Source organism: Eleutherodactylus coqui, chromosome 9, assembly GCF_035609145.1.
Source record: "Eleutherodactylus coqui strain aEleCoq1 chromosome 9, aEleCoq1.hap1, whole genome shotgun sequence".
Taxonomy (NCBI): domain Eukaryota; kingdom Metazoa; phylum Chordata; class Amphibia; order Anura; family Eleutherodactylidae; genus Eleutherodactylus; species Eleutherodactylus coqui.
The window spans coordinates 111463089-111481986 of NC_089845.1; the positions used below are offsets into that span (position 1 = coordinate 111463089).

The 18898-nt window shown below is 48.0% G+C and overlaps 1 protein-coding gene across 1 annotated transcript in view; it reads right to left on the minus strand.

The window, feature by feature from the left end:
- LOC136578686 (lipoxygenase homology domain-containing protein 1-like) overlaps window positions 1–18898 on the minus strand; it is a 325705-nt gene that overhangs the window by 206909 nt on the left and 99898 nt on the right. Inside the window, exons 16-17 of the mRNA XM_066578875.1 lie at window positions 14009–14146; window positions 2409–2608 (exon numbers count right to left, since the gene is read on the minus strand). Coding sequence (XP_066434972.1) covers window positions 2409–2608; window positions 14009–14146 — 338 coding nt within the window. The remainder of the gene's footprint in view (window positions 1–2408; window positions 2609–14008; window positions 14147–18898) is intronic.

The window sequence follows — 18898 nt, forward strand, 5'->3', positions numbered from 1 at the left end:
TTTTCAATGTAGCCAGCGGCAGCAGCCGCGGAACATTGAAAAATGCTTGAGTCTCTCATTGAATTCAATGGGGTTTGTTACTCGAAACGAGCTCTCGAGCATTACAAAAAGCTTGGCTCGAGTAACGAGCACCCGAGCATTTTGGTGCTCGCTCATCTCTAGTTTAATGTCAAGTTATTGTTTACTACATCTGTACAGTAAGGTAATTGTTTTACAGTTTATGGGCAAATGGAAGGTTTTCCACTACAGAGTTAAAGACTCAATGATTGCAGAGTTTGTAAAGTGGTAAAGTAGTATGTGGTCAGGGAAGCGCCAAGGCTCTAGTGATCGGTGGAGGTCACTGTGCGCAGACCCCTCCCAATAACATCTTCTGATGTGCCTTAGTGACATGTAAAAAGATGTTTAATAGAGATGAGAGAGCACCAAAATGCTCGGGTGCTCGTTACTTGAGTCGAACTTTCAGTGATGCTCGAGAGTTCGTTTCGAGTAATGAACCCCATTGAAGTCAATGGGCGACTCGAGCATTTTTGTATATCACTGGTGCTCCGCTAAGGTTTTCATTTGTGAAAATCTTAGCAAATCACCAAAGTCATGTAAAAAATACAGAAATGGATAGGGCAGGCGAGGAGCAACATGCAGGGCTGCATTTCGGGCTCCGAGGTCTCACTGTTAAGCCACAATAGTGGCAAGAGTGAGACCCCTCCCCCACTGTCAGCATAACGATCGTTCTCCTCTGCCACAGCTGTAACAGCTGTGGCAGAGAAGAACGATGTTAGCCCATTGAATTCAATGGAGCCGGCAATACAGCCGGCTCCATTGAAAGCAATGGGCTGCCGGCGAGCGCGGGATGAATTTTCGGGAAGGGCTTAAAAATATAAGCCCTTACCTGAAAAAGAAAGATTTTAGTGTAAAAAAGAATAAAAATGCAGGCATTCTCTTCAATGGAGCCGCTGCTGCTGCCGGCGACTCCATTGAAGACAATGGTCCGCTGGCACACCTGAATTCTTTTTCAGGGAAGGGCTTTACATATAAGCCATTCCCGGGAAATGAATTAAAAGTGATTTAAAAAACAAAAAAAATAGATACTCACCTCCCTTCAGCTGCCGGGGCACAGCCGCGTCTTCTCCTGCTGTCCCCTGCACTGTGGTGCTGAACTGCTGTCATTCAGCTGAGAGCTGCGCTGAGCCAATCAGAGGCAGCATTCACTCACCCATTCATGAATGGGTGTGAGTGAGATCTGCCTCTGATTGGCTCAGCGCTGAGCCAATCAGGGGCATGTCTGACTCACACCCCCTTCACACCCACTGCAGGCCGGCCGCGCTGAACTGAAGGTGAGTATATATATTTTTTTATTTTTACACATTTCTGGATGGATTGCAGGGAAGGGCTTATATATTTAAGCCCTTCCTGACAATTCATCCTGCGATCGCCGGCAGCCCATTGCTTTCAATGGAGCCGGCTGTGTTGCCGGCTCCATTGAATTCAATGGGCTAACATCGTTCTGCCGGGACAAGGTGAGTATATATTTTTTTTATTTTTACACATTTCTGGATGAATTGCAGGGAAGAGCTTATATATTTAAGCCCTTTCCGACAATTCATCCCGCGATCGCCGGCAGCCCATTGCTTTCAATGGAGCCGGCTGTATTGCCGGCTCCATTGAATTCAATGGTCAGTGCTCGTTTAATCGAGACGAGTACTGCATGGTGCTCGTCTCGAGTAACGAGCATCTCGAGCACCCTAATACTCGAACGAGCATCAAGCTCGGACGAGTATACTCGCTCAGCTCTAATGTTTAAGCATAACCATTGCGTTTAATTAGATAAAGACTAGAGATGAGGAGCAGAGGAGAACGATCGTTATGCTGACAGTGGAGGGGGGGGGGTCTCACTCTTGCCACTATTGTGGCTTAATAGTGAGATCTCAGAGCCCGAAATGCAGCCCTGCATGTTGCTCCTCGCCTGCCCTATCCATTTCTGTGTTTTTTACATGACTTTGGTGATTTGCTAAGATTTTCACAAATGAAAACCTTAGCGGAGCACCAGTCATATACAAAAATGCTCGAGTCGCCCATGGACTTCAATGGGGTTCGTTGCTCGAAACGAACTCTCGAGCATCACTGAAAGTTCGACTCGAGTAACGAGCACCCGAGCACTTTGGTGCTCGCTCATCTCTAATACAGACATGAGCAGGAGCATCTACAAGTTCTATATAAAGTGGAAAAACCACAAAGACCATATCCTGCAATGCCATTTAAAGTGCCCACCTCCCATTGTCTGTCTCTGAGGACAGGCTAGACTATACGATAATATAATTTTTACTTTTTGCTACACTATTTACAAAAAGCAGATCTAAAGGGGAAAAAAGTGAGTTAGTGCTCTTTCTACATAATATGATGACTGTAATTACCTTAAATTCATCTTCTTGTCTAGGTTGAAATAGACGGCCTTTATCCCCTTTTCCAAGATTGATAGGACCCGTGGAACCCTTGCTTCCATATACCCACAGGGTTACATTAGCTGAGGTTCCAGCACTTCCAGTCAATACTGACACTTTCCAGTCGTTCGATGAATAGACAGGGATCTCATGGCCGCTCTGTCTTCTTGCTCCTAGGACAATATTACATTGGTAAATACAGATATTATAGAAATCACCAGCTATTGACACTAACACAAGAATCTGCATCAAAAGGGAACTGACGAATGTCAGTAGGGTTTTCATTCCCCCTCCTGACCCATTCACCCCCTAGGCATTTCCTCACACTTTTTGGGTGCAAAAAAAAAAATAAATTTTGCATGTAAACTCTATTTAGCTAAATTTTCAAAACTCTTTTAAGGCCGGGCTCACATGACCAGATTTGAATTGCAGATTCCGCGATTGGCATCTGTGCGGGCGATTCGCAGTAAAATGCGGGCATTGAGTTTCAAATTTTCTGTCACACTCGCGGGTGCAAATTGCGTATTCTACGAGTGGAAGAAAACTTGCAACATATTCTATTTCACCGTGGATTCCGTGCGGACGGCCTCCATTGATATCAATGGATGCGTGTGTGACCCACAGCTGTTGTTGTTAGCCGTTAAGTCGTTCACGACCCTCGGCGACCCTAAAGGCAAGCTCCCTCCATGTTTTTCAGTTGTGTGATATCCATGCCAGTATCAGCTCTGACAGTATAGGCCATCGTGTTCTTTGTCGGCCAGGTCTTCTTTTGCCACTGATCTGTCCAAGCATTATAGATTTTTCTAGCGACTCTGCTGGCATTACATGGCCAAAGTACGTGACCCTGGGCCCGGTCATCTTCCCTCCAGTGATATATACTTATATGACTCAGGACGTCTCTGTTTGTTACTTTTGCTGTCCAGGGTATACACAGCAGCTTTCACCAGTCACCACAGCTCAAACGCATCAATCCTCCCTTAATGGGGAAAATGATGGCTTGCACTATCCTGCGTTTAGTTGTGATGCCAATAGCCCTACTTTTCCAGATTTTGTCCATGTTTAGCATCGTGTTTCACCCCAATGCTATCCTACGTTTTATCTCTGGCATAGATTCTCCAGCCTCGTCAATCTTCGAATCAAGGAAGATGAATTCTCGCACGCATTCTATGGCCTCGTTGATATTGATTTGAAGTTGGCCATATTTTGCAGTTGTCACAATTTTTGTCTTTTTTAAATTCAGGTAGAGGCCCATATTTTCACATGCAGCCGAAGCTTCTGCTATGCAACGGCACAGGAAATACAAAAGAAAAAAAAATCCTGTAGTGCGCATGACCACCTATGTGCCTCCACGGTCATGTGCAATACAGTTACATGCCGTACACAGGGTCACCGGCCGGGCTCACAGATGGAATTCACTGCAGGCCTTCTATGTGCGAAATCCAACCCCGTCTTAAGCCTATCAAACCCACAATCATATCTTTCTGTACCTTCTGAGTGTCCCACCTGTCACAGAGCCCTTACTGAGAGCAATAACATTTTATTAGAGATGAGCGAACGTATTCGTCCGAGCTTGATATTCGTGCGAATATTAGGGTGTTCGGGATGTTCGTTATTCATAACGAACACCATGCGGTGTTCTGGTTACTTTCACTTTCCTCTCTGAGACGTTAGCGCGCTTTTCTGGCCAATTGAAAGACAGGGAAGGCATTACAACTTCCCCCTGCGACGTTCAAGCCCTATACCACAACCCTGCTGTGAGTGGCTGGGAAGATCAGATGTCACCCGAATATAAAAGTCGGCCCCTCCCGCGGCTCGCCTCAGATGCCTTGTGAGTTAGATGAGGGACAGTGCTGCTGGTACCGGAGCTGCTGTAGGGAGAGAAATCGCAGTTAGTGTAGGCTTCAAGAACCCCAAAGGTCCTTATTAGGGCCAGTAATACCTGTGTGTTGGCTGCTGTTAGCAGTGACTTTTTTTTTTTTTCTCTCAAAATCGCCTCTGCAGAGCGTTGCACCCGGCATTAGGGACAGAAGTGTTGGATAGGCAAGGAGAGTGTTAGGAGTGAGTGTAGCCTTCAAGAACCTCAACGGTCCTTTCTAGGGCCATATTTAACCGTGTGCAGTACTGTGCTGGCTGCTGTTAGCTGTGCTGCATATTTTTTTTTTTCTCAAAATCTCCTCTGCAGAGCATTGCACCCTCCATTGATACTACAGGGAAAGAATTGTGTAGGCAGGGCCACAACACAGTTATTATTCATTGAATATACGCAGTGGGTCCTTTTGGTGTAAAAACAAGTGAAAACAAATCTATTTGTCCTGCCTCTGTCCGTCCTAAGGGCTGTGGACACGTGTGAGCTGCGTGTACAACGTTAAAAAATCAGACGCACCCAGCTACGCTTTACTGCTGGCTTCGCCATTTGCTTTCCTTAATTGGGAAAAAAATACCTGCTCTGCCAGAGTTAATAACTCTGCTACCCTCAAGTTCTGTGACACATTAGCAGGGCCACAGCACAGTTATTAAACTTCTCATGTTCATTGAATATACGCAGTGGGTCCTTTTGGTGTAAAAACAAGGGAAAACAAATCTATTTGTCCTGCCTCTGTCCGTCCTAAGGGCTGTGGACACGTGTGAGCTGCGTGTACAACGTTAAAAAATCAGACGCACCCAGCTACGCTTTACTGCTGGCTTCGCCATTTGCTTTCCTTAATTGGGAAAAAAATACCTGCTCTGCCAGAGTTAATAACTCTGCTACCCTCAAGTTCTGTGACACATTAGCAGGGCCACAGCACAGTTATCAAAACTTCTCATGTTCATTGAATATATGCAGTGGGTCCTTTTGGTGTAAAAACAAGGGAAAACAAATCTATTTGTCCTGACTCTGTCCGTCCTAAGGGCTGTGGACACGTGTGAGCTGCGTGTACAACGTTAAAAAATCAGACGCACCCAGCTACGGTTTACTGCTGGCTTCGCCATTTGCTTTCCTTCATTGGGAAAAAAATACCTGCTCTGCCAGAGTTAATAACTCTGCTACCCTCAAGTTCTGTGACACATTAGCAGGGCCACAGCACAGTTATTAAACTTCTCATGTTCATTGAATATACGCAGTGGGTCCTTTTGGTGTAAAAATAAGGGAAAACAAATCTATTTGTCCTGCCTCTGTCCGTCCTAAGGGCTGCGGACACGTGTGAACTGCGTGTACAACGTTAAAAAATCAGACGCACCCAGCTACGCTTTACTGCTGGCTTCGCCATTTGCTTTCCTTAATTGGGAAAAAAATACCTGCTCTGCCAGAGTTAATAACTCTGCTACCCTCAAGTTCTGTGACACATTAGCAGGGCCACAGCACAGTTATTAAACTTCTCATGTTCATTGAATATACGCAGTGGGTCCTTTTGGTGTAAAAACAAGGGAAAACAAATCTATTTGTCCTGCCTCTGTCCGTCCTAAGGGCTGTGGACACGTGTGAGCTGCGTGTACAACGTTAAAAAATCAGACGCACCCAGCTACGCTTTACTGCTGGCATCACCATTTGCTTTCCTTAATTGGGAAAAAAATACCTGCTCTGCCAGAGTTCATAACTCTGCTACCCTCAAGTTCTGTGACACATTAGCAGGGCCACAACACAGTTATTAAACTTCTCATGTTCATTGAATATACGCAGTGGGTCCTTTTGGTGTAAAAACAAGGGAAAACAAATCTATTTGTCCAGCCTCTGTCCGTCCTAAGGGCTGTGGACACGTGTGAGCTGCGTGTACAACGTTAAAAAATCAGACGCACCCAGCTACGCTTTACTGCTGGCTTCACCATTTGCTTTCCTTAATTGGGAAAAAAATACCTGCTCTGCCAGAGTTCATAACTCTGCTACCCTCAAGTTCTGTGACACATTAGCAGGGCCACAGCACAGTTATTAAACTTCTCATGTTCATTGAATATACGCAGTGGGTCCTTTTGGTGTAAAAACAAGGGAAAACAAATCTATTTGTCCTGCCTCTGTCCGTCCTAAGGGCTGTGGACACGTGTGAGCTGCGTGTACAACGTTAAAAAATCAGACGCACCCAGCTACGCTTTACTGCTGGCTTCGCCATTTGCTTTCCTTAATTGGGAAAAAAATACCTGCTCTGCCAGAGTTCATAACTCTGCTACCCTCAAGTTCTGTGACACATTAGCAGCGCCACAGCACAGTTATTAAACTTCTCATGTTCATTGAATATACGCAGTGGGTCCTTTTGGTGTAAAAACAAGGGAAAACAAATCTATTTGTCCTGCCTCTGTCCGTCCTAAGGGCTGTGGACACGTGTGAGCTGCGTGTACAACGTTAAAAAATCAGACGCACCCAGCTACGCTTTACTGCTGGCTTCGCCATTTGCTTTCCTTAATTGGGAAAAAAATACCTGCTCTGCCAGAGTTAATAACTCTGCTACCCTCAAGTTCTGTGACACATTAGCAGGGCCACAGCACAGTTATTAAACGTCTCATGTTCATTGAATATACGCAGTGGGTCCTTTTGGTGTAAAGACAAGGGAAAACAAATCTATTTGTCCTGCCTCTGTCCGTCCTAAGGGCTGTGGACACGTGTGAGCTGCGTGTACAACGTTAAAAAATCAGACGCACCCAGCTACGCTTTACTGCTGGCTTCGCCATTTGCTTTCCTTTATTGGGAAAAAAATACCTGCTCTGCCAGAGTTCATAACTCTGCTACCCTCAAGTTCTGTGACACATTAGCAGGGACACAGCACAGTTATTAAACTTAGATTATTTATTCACTAGAGGCAGTGGGGCCTTTCGTTTTCAAAAAAGGGAAAAAATTATATTTGGCCTGCAGTCTTGCGCCAATTTATTTCCTGCCTGTGAAATCAAATCACTGGTAAAACAGCATGCTGAGGGGTAGGGGTAGGCCTAGAGGACGTGGACGCGGCCGAGGATGCGGAGGGCCAAGTCAGGGTGTGGGCACAGGCCGAGCTCCTGATCCAGGTGTGTCGCAGCCGACTGCTGCGCGATTAGGAGAGAGGCACGTTTCTGGCGTCCCCACATTCATCGCCCAATTAATGGGTCCACGCGGGAGACGGTTATTAGAAAATGAGCAGTGTGAGCAGGTCCTGTCCTGGATGGCAGAAAGTGCTTCGAGCAACCTATCGTCCACCCGCAGTTCTGCGCCGTCCACTGCTGCAAATCAGAATCCTCTGTCTGCTGCTCCTCCTTCCTCCCAGCCTCCTCACTCCACTCCAATGACACCTGCTCAGCTGCGTGAAGACTCCCAGGAACTGTTCTCTGGCCCCTGCTCAGATTGGGCAGCAGTGGTTCCTCTCCCACCAGAGGAGTTTATCGTCACTGATGCCCAACCATTGGAAAGTTCCCGGGGTCCGGGGGATGAGGCTGGGGAATTCCGCCAACTGTCTCAAGAACTTTCTGTGGGTGAGGAGGACGATGACGATGAGACACAGTTGTCTTGCAGTCAGGTAGTAGTGAGGGCAGTAAGTCCAAGGGAGCAGCGCACAGAGGATTCGGAGGAAGAGCAGCATGACGATGAGGTGACTGACCCCACCTGGTTTGCAACGCGTACTCAGGACAGGTCTTCAGAGGGGGAGGCAGGGGCAGCAGCAGGGCAGGTTGCAAGAGGCAGTGCGGTGTCCAGGGGTAGAGGCAGGGCCAGACCGAATAATCCACCAACTGTTTCCCAAAGCGCACCCTCGCGCCATGCCACCCTGCAGAGGCCGAGGTGCTCTAAGGTCTGGCAGTTTTTCACAGAGACGCCTGACGACCGACGAACAGTGGTGTGCAACCTTTGTCGCGCAAAGCTCAGCCGGGGAGCCAACACCAACAGCCTCACCACCACCAGCATGCGCAGACATATGATGGCCAAGCACCCCACAAGGTGGGACGAAGAACGTTCACCGCCTCCGGTTTGCACCCCTGCCTCTCCCCCTGTGCCCCAACCTGCCACTGAGATGCAACCCCCCACTCAGGACACGGGCACTACCGCCTCATGGCCTGCACCCACACCCTCACCTCCGCTGTCCTCGGCCCCATCCACCAGTGTAGTTCAGCGCACCGTCCAGCCGTCGCTTGCGCAACTGTTGGAGCGCAAGCGCAAGTACGCCGCCACGCACCCGCACGCTCAGACGTTAACCGTCCGCATAGCAAAATTCATCAGCCTTGAGATGCTGCCGTATAGGGTTGTGGAAATGGAGTCCTTCAAAAGTATCATGGAGGCGTGGGCCCCGCGCTACTCAGTTCCCAGTCGCCACTACTTTTCCCGATGTGCCGTCCCAGCCCTGCATGACCACGTCTCCCGCAACATTGTACGCGCCCTCACCAACGCGGTTACTGCCACGGTCCACTTAACAACGGACACGTGGACAAGCACAGGCGGGCAGGTCCACTACATCTCCCTGACGGCACATTGGGTGAATTTAGTGGAGGCTGGGACAGAGTCAGAGCCTGGGACCGCTCACGTCCTACCCACCCCCAGAATTGCGGGCCCCAGCTCGGTGGTGGTATCTGCGGAGGTGTATGCTTCCTCCACTAAAGCACACTCCTCCTCCTCCTCCTCCGCAACCTCTGTCTCGCAATCAAGATGTGTTAGCAGCAGCACGTCGCCAGCAGTCGGTGTCGCGCGCTGTGGCAGCACAGCGGTGGGCAAGCGTCAGCAGGCCGTGCTGAAACTACTCAGCTTAGGAGATAAGAGGCACACGGCCAACGAACTGCTGCAGGATCTGACACAGCAGACCGACCGCTGGCTTGCGCCGCTGAGCCTCCAACCGGGCATGGTCGTGTGTGACAACGGCCGTAACCTGGTGGCGGCTCTGCAGCTCGGCAGCCTCACGCACATGCCGTGCCTGGCCCACGTCTTTAATTTGGTGGTTCAGCGCTTTCTGAAAAGCTACCCACGCTTGTCAGACCTGCTCGTAAAGGCGCGCCGGCTCTGCGCACATTTCCGCAAGTCCCACTCGGACGCTGCCACCCTGCGCACCCTGCAACATCGCTTTAAGCTGCCAGTGCACCGACTGCTGTGCGACGTGCCCACACGGTGGAACTCTACGCTCCACATGTTGGCCAGGCTCTATGAACAGCGTAGAGCTATAGTCGAATTCCAACTCCAACATGGGCGGCGCAGTGGGAGTCAGCCTCCTCAATTCTTTTCAGAAGAGTGGGCCTGGTTGGCAGACATCTGCCATGTCCTTGGTAATTTTGAGGAGTCTACCCAGGTGGTGAGCGGCGATGCTGCAATCATTAGCGTCACCATTCCTCTGCTATGCATCTGGAGAAATTCCCTGCAAAGCATAAAGGCAGCTGCTTTGCGCTCGGAAACGGGGGCGGTGGAAGACAGTATGCCGCTGGATAGTCAGGGCACCCTCCTGTCTATTTCTCAGCGCGTACAGGAGGAAGAGGAGGAGCATGAGGAGGATGAGGAGGAGGGGGAAGAGACAGCTTGGCCCGCTGCTGACGGTACACCGGCTGATTGCCTGTCATCCTTTCAGCGTGTATGGCCTGAAGCGGAGGAGGAGGAGGAGGAGGAGGAGGAGGAGGATCCTGAAAGTGATCTTCCTAGTGAAGACAGCCATGTGTTGCGTACAGGTACCCTGGCACACATGGCTGACTTCATGTTAGGATGCCTTTCTCGTGACCCTCGCGTTGCACGCATTCTGGCCTCAACGGATTACTGGGTGTACACACTGCTCGACCCACGCTATAAGGAGAACCTGCCCACTCTCATTCCCGAAGAGGAAAGGGGTTCGAGAGTGTTGCTATACCACAGGACCCTTGCGGACAAGCTGATGGTAAAATTCCCAGCCGACAGCGCTAGTGGCAGAAGGCGCAGTACCGAGGGCAAGGTAGCAGGGGAGGTGCGGAGATCGAGCAGCATGTACATCCCAGGCAGTGCAACAGTCTTTAAGGGCCTGGACAGCTTTATGGCTCCCCACCAAGACTGTGTCACCGCTCCCCAGTCAAGGCTGAGTCGGCGGGAGCACTGTAAAAGGATGGTGAGGGAGTACGTAGCCGATCGCACGACCGTCCTCCGTGACGCCTCTGCCACCTACAACTACTGGGTGTCGAAGCTGGACACGTGGCCTGAACTAGCGCTGTATGCCCTGGAGGTGCTTGCTTGTCCTGCGGCTAGCGTCTTGTCGGAGAGGGTGTTTAGTGCGGCTGGGGGAATCGTCACAGATAAGCGTACCCGCTTGTCAACCGACAGTGCCGACAGGCTAACACTCATCAAGATGAACAAAGCCTGGATTTCACCAGACTTCTCTTCTCCACCAGCGGACAGCAGCGATACGTAAGCAATACGTAGGCTGCACCCGCGGATGGAAGCTACGTTCTCTCTCACCATCCAAAACGGGGACATTTCTGCTTCATCAATCTGTGTCTAATATTCCTCCTCCTCCTCCTCCTGAAACCTCACGTAATTACGCTGAACGGGCAATTTTTCTTAGGGCCACAAGGCTCACTAAAATAATTTTTCTGAACAATTTTTAAAAGTTTCAATGCGCTTAAAAGCGTTGGAACTTTAACTTGAACCAATTTTTAGTTAAACTGGGCTGCCTCCAGGCCTAGTTACCACTTAAGCCACATTAACCAAAGCGATTAATGGGTTTCACCTGCCCTCTTGGCTGGCCATGGCCAATTTTTTGGATGTACATTAGTACTGTTGATATAGCAATTTTTGTGGGCCCTCGCCTACAGTGTAATCAAATTAATTTTTAGCCCACCTGCATTACAGCTGACGTTACCTCAGCTGTGTTGGGCAATGCAATGGGATATTTTTGTGTACCGCTGGTGGCTTCCTGGCACCCACCCATGCTGTGGGTCCACAGGGAATTATAAATGCATGTGTTTCCACTTGTAAAGAACCCCAGTCTGACTGGGGCATGCAGTGTGGGCCGAAGCCCACCTGTATTACGCACAACATTACTACCTCAGCTGTGTTGGGCAACGCAATGGGATATTTTTGTGTACCGCCGGTGGCTTCCTGGCACCCACCCATGCTGTGGGTCCACAGGGAATTATAAATGCATGTGTTTCCACTTGTAAAGAACCCCAGTCTGACTGGGGCATGCAGTGTGGGCCGAAGCCCACCTGTATTACGCACAACATTACTACCTCAGCTGTGTTGGGCAATGCAATGGGATATTTTTGTGTACCGCCGGTGGGTTCCAGGGAGCCACCCATGCTGTAGGTGCACACGGAGTGTAACCTACATGTGTCCACTTGTAAAGAACCCCAGTCTGACTGGGGCATGCAGTGTGGGCCGAAGCCCACCTGTATTAAGCACGACATTACTACCTCAGCTGTGTTGGGCACTGCAATGGGATATTTTTGTGTACCGCCGGTGGGTTCCAGGGAGCCACCCATGCTGTAGGTCCACAGGGACTTCACAATAGGGAGTTGTACCTGCCTGTGTCTATGAATTAAAAACCGCGGTCTGACTGGGGCATGCAGACACCTTGACAGAATGAATAGTGTGTGGCACATAGGTTCCCCATTGCTATGCCCACGTGTGCAGCTCCTGATGGCGGTGGCACAGGATTCTATTTCTCATTGCTTCTGTACAGCATTGTGGGCTATCGCCCCGCCACTTTTAAAGAGGGTCGCTGCCTAGCCGTGCCAACCTCTGCAGTGTGTGCCTGCGGTCCCTCGTCATGGCAGACGCACTTCTAAATAGACATGAGGGTGGTGTGGCATGAGGGCAGCTGAAGGCTGCGCAGGGACAGTTTGGTGTGCGCTGTGGGGGGGAGGGGGTGCGGTTGGACAGCATGTAACCCAGGAGAAGTGTCAGTGGAGTGTCATGCAGGCAGTGATTGTGCTTTGTTGTAGCTAGTGTGGTGCTTAGCAAAGGTATGCCATGCTAATGAGGGCTTTTCAGAAGTAAAAGTTGTTGGGAGGGGGGGGGCCCACTCTTGCCGGTATTGTGGCTTAATAGTGGGACCTGTGAACTTGAGATGCAGCCCAACATGTAGCCCCTCGCCTGCCCTATCCGTTGCTGTGTCGTTCCCATCACTTTCTTGAATTGCCCAGATTTTCACACATGAAAACCTTAGCGAGCATCGGCGAAATACAAAAATGCTCCGGTCGCCCATTGACTTCAATGGGGTTCGTTATTCGAAACGAACCCTCGAACATCGCGGGAAGTTCGTTTCGAATAACGAACACCCGAGCATTTTGGTGTTCGCTCATCTCTACATTTTATTCTACTAACATGGTACCAAACTTTTTTCTTTTTACCAGTCACGTAAGTCACAGTTTTTTTTAATCTGTTAACAAAAGATTTTTTAGTTGTCTGATTTACATACAGTACTGTGGAAAAGTTTAAGGCAGGTGTGTAAAAAATGCTGCAAACTACAGGACAACAGCCTCAAACTTCCAGCCAATGTCATTAAGAGCTATCTTCAGTGTAAAGAAGAACAAGGAGTCCTGGAAGTGATAATACGGCCCCACAGAGCCCTGATATCTACATCATCAAGTCTGTCTGGGATTACATGAAGAGACAGAGGAATTTGAGAAAGCTGACATCCACAGAAGATCTGTGGTTGGTTCTCCAAATGTTTGTAACAGTCACTTTGTCAAATTACTTAAAAAACTGTGTGCAAGTGTACCTAGAAGGTTGATGCTGTTTTGAAGACAAGGTATGGTCACACAAATATTGATTTGATTTAGATTTTTCTTTTGTTCACTCACTTTGCGTTTTTAAAACTATTAGGTTTTGTTCACATCAGCGTAGAAGGTTCTATTTGGAACCTTCGTCACTGATTTCCACTAGAACACTTGACAAAATACCACTGCAAGTAGCACTACCCTGTTTCCCTGAAAATAAGACATGATTTTCCACAATTTTTGAGGATGCAAAATGATTTTCAGGCTTTTTGAGGATGCTTGAAATATAAGCCCTACTCCAAAATTAAGCCCTGCTAACAGTTAATTTAAAAAGTCAATTTAAATAGTGTCCAGGCAGCTATACATGTAAAAAAGTTAAACCTTTTTGAACAAAGATTAATATAAGACACTGTCTTATTTTCGGGGGAAACATGGTAGTTAGTACTGTAAATTCTGGCAAAATGCTGGACTGCTTGAGGGAAATCGAATAGACCCCATTATAGTCAATGGGGGGCTGTTTGGTACCATCATAAGACGGAGACGTTCGGCCGGGGATGCCTTTATCCTTCTCCCTGAGCAGCAAAACTGAAAGTCCCTAAGGCTGATGTGAACAAGGCGGAACCCTCCTATTTTTGAGAGCATTCTCACTTTGCAGTATTTTTTCCACACCTGCACAGTAAAATCTTTCCCTGGAACAATGTAGTCTGATATCCGCTGTAAGTTCATGAGGCGAATATAGTTGAGGTTTTCTTGTATGTTATGATAGATTCTCTTCTGCATGGAAAGTTGATCCCTTGAACCTTGTCTTATCATGTGTGAAACATACCCTGACATTTTACACTGTGCAGAGGACAACCCAGACAACTCTGTGGTCACTTAATGTGATGTAATATCCTAAACACATTTCCTTTCCTCCCCTGTGTCTGATAACAGACGCGCTATGAGCTGATACTGAACATGACCGCACTCATTCAACAACTCACTTTTGCTGGAGGGAGGAGACGCTGATGGGCTCTGAGCCACTGGACCCTGCCTTGCTTCTATTACTTCATCTTCTTGCAGAATTTCTTCCCTTTTCTGGCTGAGAGTTGCAGATGTTCCCGTAGGCTTTTCTCTGCCAACTAAAAAGAAAAAAATAAACATTTAAAGGGTAGGGTGACGGGAGACCATTCCTCACTCGGAATGTGACCGAAACCAAATATGTACAGAGGACCCAGGAGGGCAGCGGGACACTTGGAGCCGCATGTTAACGCGTTCTTCCAATATTGACCGATAGCAGAAAATTGTCAGGTGGGCCTCATGCCCGATGCATATTACATGCGGTTGTGGACATTTTTGCACAGATAATTGAAAAAGTTCATTAACACAAATATGTTATTTTATGTGATTTTTCAGGATCTCATAGATTTCAATGGTTTCGTTTTGACTAGCGGGATTCTCGCGCTAATACTATGCATGAGGAAACAAAGGACTTCTATATCTTTCTCCTACGTAGTTGTTCTATGTGCGAGAAAAGTTAGGGCAAAACCGATCTTCCCGCTTTTTTTTTTTTTATGCCGGCGCACAATAGCGCAAAATTCAGAATTACAAAAAAAAATTCCTTTCTCATGCACAAATATGCTCCATAGCGAAGAGCGTATTTGCGCAGGCGCTCATCTGTTATAGCCCTTAAAGGGTTTTTTTGAGAATAGAAAACATTTGGCTAAAGGGAAGGAATGCTATAAAATAACAGGCAAGTGTATTAGTAACTGAGCTCCGCTCATATCACGCACCTTTCATCTGTTTTTATTTGTAAAATGATTTTTAGTCGACTTTTGCTAAAAGTTATGTTGGGATGACCAATAGAGATGAGCGAACGCGTTCGTCCGAGCTTGATATTCGTGCGAATATTAGGGTGTTCGGGATGTTCGTTATTCGTAACGAACACCATGCGGTGTTCTGGTTAATTTAACTTTCTTCCCTGAGACGTTAGCGCTTTTTTTTGGCCAATATAAAGACAGGGAAGGCATTACAACTTCCCCCTGCAACGTTTAAGCCCTATACCACCCCCCTGCTGTGAGTGGCTGGGGAGATAAGGTGTCACTCGAGTATTGAAATCTGCCCCTCCCGCGGCTCGCTATGGATGCATTCTGACATGAGTTTAGGGAAAGCGCTATTGTGTTGGAGCTGCTATAGGGAGAGTGTTAGGAGTATTTTAGGTGTCAAGAACCCCAACGGTCCTTCTTAGGGCCATAAATCTTCTCTATATGCGCTCAATGGGGCCGGCGGCAGCAGCGCTGACCCCATTGAGAACATATAGAAGACAAATCCTTCTTCTCTGGCACAGCTGTAACAGCTGTAGCAGAGAAGAACGATGTTTGCCCATTGAATTCAATGGAGCCAGCAATACAGCATGTTCCACTGAATGCAATGGGCTGCCGGCGATCGCAGGATGAATGGTCGGAAAGGGGTTAAATATATAACCCCTTTCCTGCAATTCATCCAGAAATGTGTTACACTAAAAATATATACCGGCGTATAAGGCGACCGGGCGTATAAGACGACCCCCCAACTGTCACCTTATACGCCGGTAATACAGTGGAGCAAAGAATAAAAATCATTACTCACTTTTTCAGATGATCTGCGGCGCTCCTGCAGGCTGTCGCTCCTTCCTGGTTCCCGGCAGACTATTCCTTTCTCCACGAAAGGCTTTAAATCCCTGCCTCCAGAAACACATGTGCCTTCAGCCAATCACAGCCAATGACAATGATGTCATTGAATGGCTGTGATTGGCTGTGTTTCTGGAGGCGGGGATTTCAAGCCAATCACAGCCATTCAATGACATCATTGTCATTGGCTGTGATTGGCTGTGTTTCTGGAGGCGGGGATTTCAAGCCTTTCGTGGAGAAAGGAATACTCTGCCGTGGATTAGGAGGGAGCGACAGCCTGCAGGAGCGCCGCAGATCATCTGAAAAAGTGAGTAATGCTTTTTATTCTTTGCTCCACTGTATTACCGGCGTATAAGGTGACAGTTGGGGGGTCGTCTTATACGCCCGGTCGCCTTATACGCCGGTATATATTTTTAGTGTAACACATTTCTGGATGAATTGCAGGAAAGGGGTTATATATTTAACCCCTTTCCGACCATTCATCCTGCGATCGCGGGCAGCCCATTGCATTCAGTGGAACCTGCTGTATTGCTGGCTCCATTGAATTCAATGGGCAAACATCGTTCTTCTCTGCTACAGCTGTTACAGCTGTGGCAGAGGAGAACGATCTTTATGCTGACAGTGGGGGGGGGGCACTCTTGCCGCTATTGTGGCTTAATAGTGGGACCTGTGAACTTGAGATGCAGCCCAACATGTAGCCCCTCGCCTGCCCTATCCGTCACTGTGTCATTCCCATCACTTTCCTGAATTGCCCAGATTTTCACACATGAAAACCTTAGCGAGCATCGGCGAAATACAAAAATGTTCTGGTCGCCCATTGACTTCAATGGGGTTCGTTGTTCGAAACGAACCCTCGAGCATCACGGGAAGTTCGTTCCGAATAACGAACACCCGAACATTTTGGTGTTCGCTCATCTCTAATGACCAATTCAATTTTGAAAACATTGGCTTGAATTTATTGCCCAGCTGATGCTAGCGAGTGACAGTGGTCAGGATTAATGGTGTCTTCAATGCTGGGACATACAGGCAGATACTAATCCATTCTGCAATACCACTATGGAGGCATCTGATTGGCTCCAAATTTATTCTGCAGCAGGACATCGACCCCAAACATCCAGCCAATGTCATTAAGAACTATCTTCAGCGTAAGGGCTCTTACCCACTTGAGTTTTTTTAACGCTGCGATATTGCTGCTTTTTTTTTATGCGCTTGTCAATGGGACTTTCTAATGTTAAAATCGCATCGCACAAGAATCGCAAAGCACAAACTTGCGATGTGGTTTTAACATTAGAAAGTCCCATTCACACTCGCATTAAAAAACACAGCGATATTGCAGCGTTAAAAAAACGTAAGTTGGTAAGAGCCCTGATGAAGAAGAGGGGTTCTGGAAGTGATCATATGGCCCCACAGAGCCCTGATCTCAACATCATCAATTCTCCTGGGGATTATATGAAGAGATAGAAGGGCTTGAGCAAGCTACATCCACAGAAGATCTGTGGTTTGTTCTCCGAGATGTTTAGAACAATTCCCCTGCCGCGTTCCTTCAAAAACTGTGTGCAAGCATAACTAGAAGAATTAATGATGATTTGAAGTCAAAGGGTGGTCACACCCGGGGGTGTAACCATAGAGGATGCAGAGGATGCGGTTGAACCCAGGCCCAGAAGCCTTAGGGGGCCCATAAGGCATCTCTTCTCCATATAGGGAGCCCAGTACTATGAATAAAGCATTATAGTTGGGGGCCCAGTTACAGGTTTTGCATTGGGGCCCAGAAGCTTCAAGTTACGCCTCTGATCACACCAAATATTGATTTGATATTTCTAGAGATGAGCGAGCACCAAAATGCTCAAGTGCTCGTTACTCAAGTCGAACTTTCAGTGATGCTCGAGAGTTCGTTTCGAGTAACGAACCCCATTGAAGGCAATGGGCGACTCGAGCATTTTTGTATATGACTGGTGCTCCGCTAAGGTTCTCATTTGTGAAAATCTTAGCAAATCACCAAAGTCATGTAAAAAACACAGAAATGGATAGGGCAGGCGAGGAGCAACATGCAGGGCTGCATTTCGGGCTCCGAGGTCCCACTATTAAGCCACAATAGTGGCAAGAATGAGACCCCCCCCCCCCCCCCGCACTGTCAGCATAAAGATCGTTCTCCTCTGCCACAGCTGTAACAGCTGTGGCAGAGAAGAACGATGTTAGCCCATTGAATTCAATGGAGCCGGCAATACAGCTGGCTCCATTGAAAGCAATGGGCTGCCGGCGAGCGCGGGATGAATTTTCGGGAAGGGCTTAAAAATATAATCCCTTACCTGAAAATCATCCTAAAATGTGTAAAAATAAAAAAAAAATGTATACTCACCTTTCCGCTGCAGCCGGAGTTCAGCCACGGCCGGCCGGCAGTTCTTCTGAACTGCACTGAGTAGTATTCAGCAGCCGGTGAGTGAGTGCTGCCTCTGATTGACTCAGTGCAGGGACCAATCAGAGGCAGCACTCACCCATTCATGAATTCATGAATAGGTGTGAGTGAGAGCTGCCTCTGATTGGTGAGGCTGTGACCAATCAGAGGCAGCTCATTCAGCGGGCGGGGAATTTAAATCCATGGCTGGTGATAGATCAGCAGTTCAGCACCACAGTGCAGGGGGCAGCAGGAGAAGACGCGGCTGTGCCCCGACAGGTGAAGGGAGGTGAGTATCTATTTTTTTTGTTTTTTAAATCACTTTTAATTCATTTCCAGGGAATGGCTTATATGTAAAGCCCTTCCCTGAAAAAGAATTCAGGTGTGCCACAGACCATTGTCTTCAATGGAGTCGCCGGCAGCAGCAGTGGCTCCATTGAAGAGAATGCCTGCATTTTTATTCTTTTTTACACTAAAATCTTTCTTTTTCAGGGAAGGGCTTATATGTAAAGTCCTTCCCTGAAAAGGAATGCAGGGAGCCAGCAGGCCATTGTTTTCAATCGAGCCGCCGACAGCAGCCGCGGCTCCATTGAAAACAATGCGTGCATTCCCTATGGTGCACGCATGTCCTATCTTTGCAGGCACGCACCTGCAAAGTACGGACATGTGCACACACCATAGGGAATGCAGTGTTGTAAATACAAGCGTGTTTTTGTGCGTGCGTATGCACGCACCAAAACACGCTCATCTGAACGCACCCTTAAGGATGATTTTCAGGTAAGGGCTTATATTTTTAAGCCCTTCCCGAAAATTCATCCCGCGCTCTCCGGCAG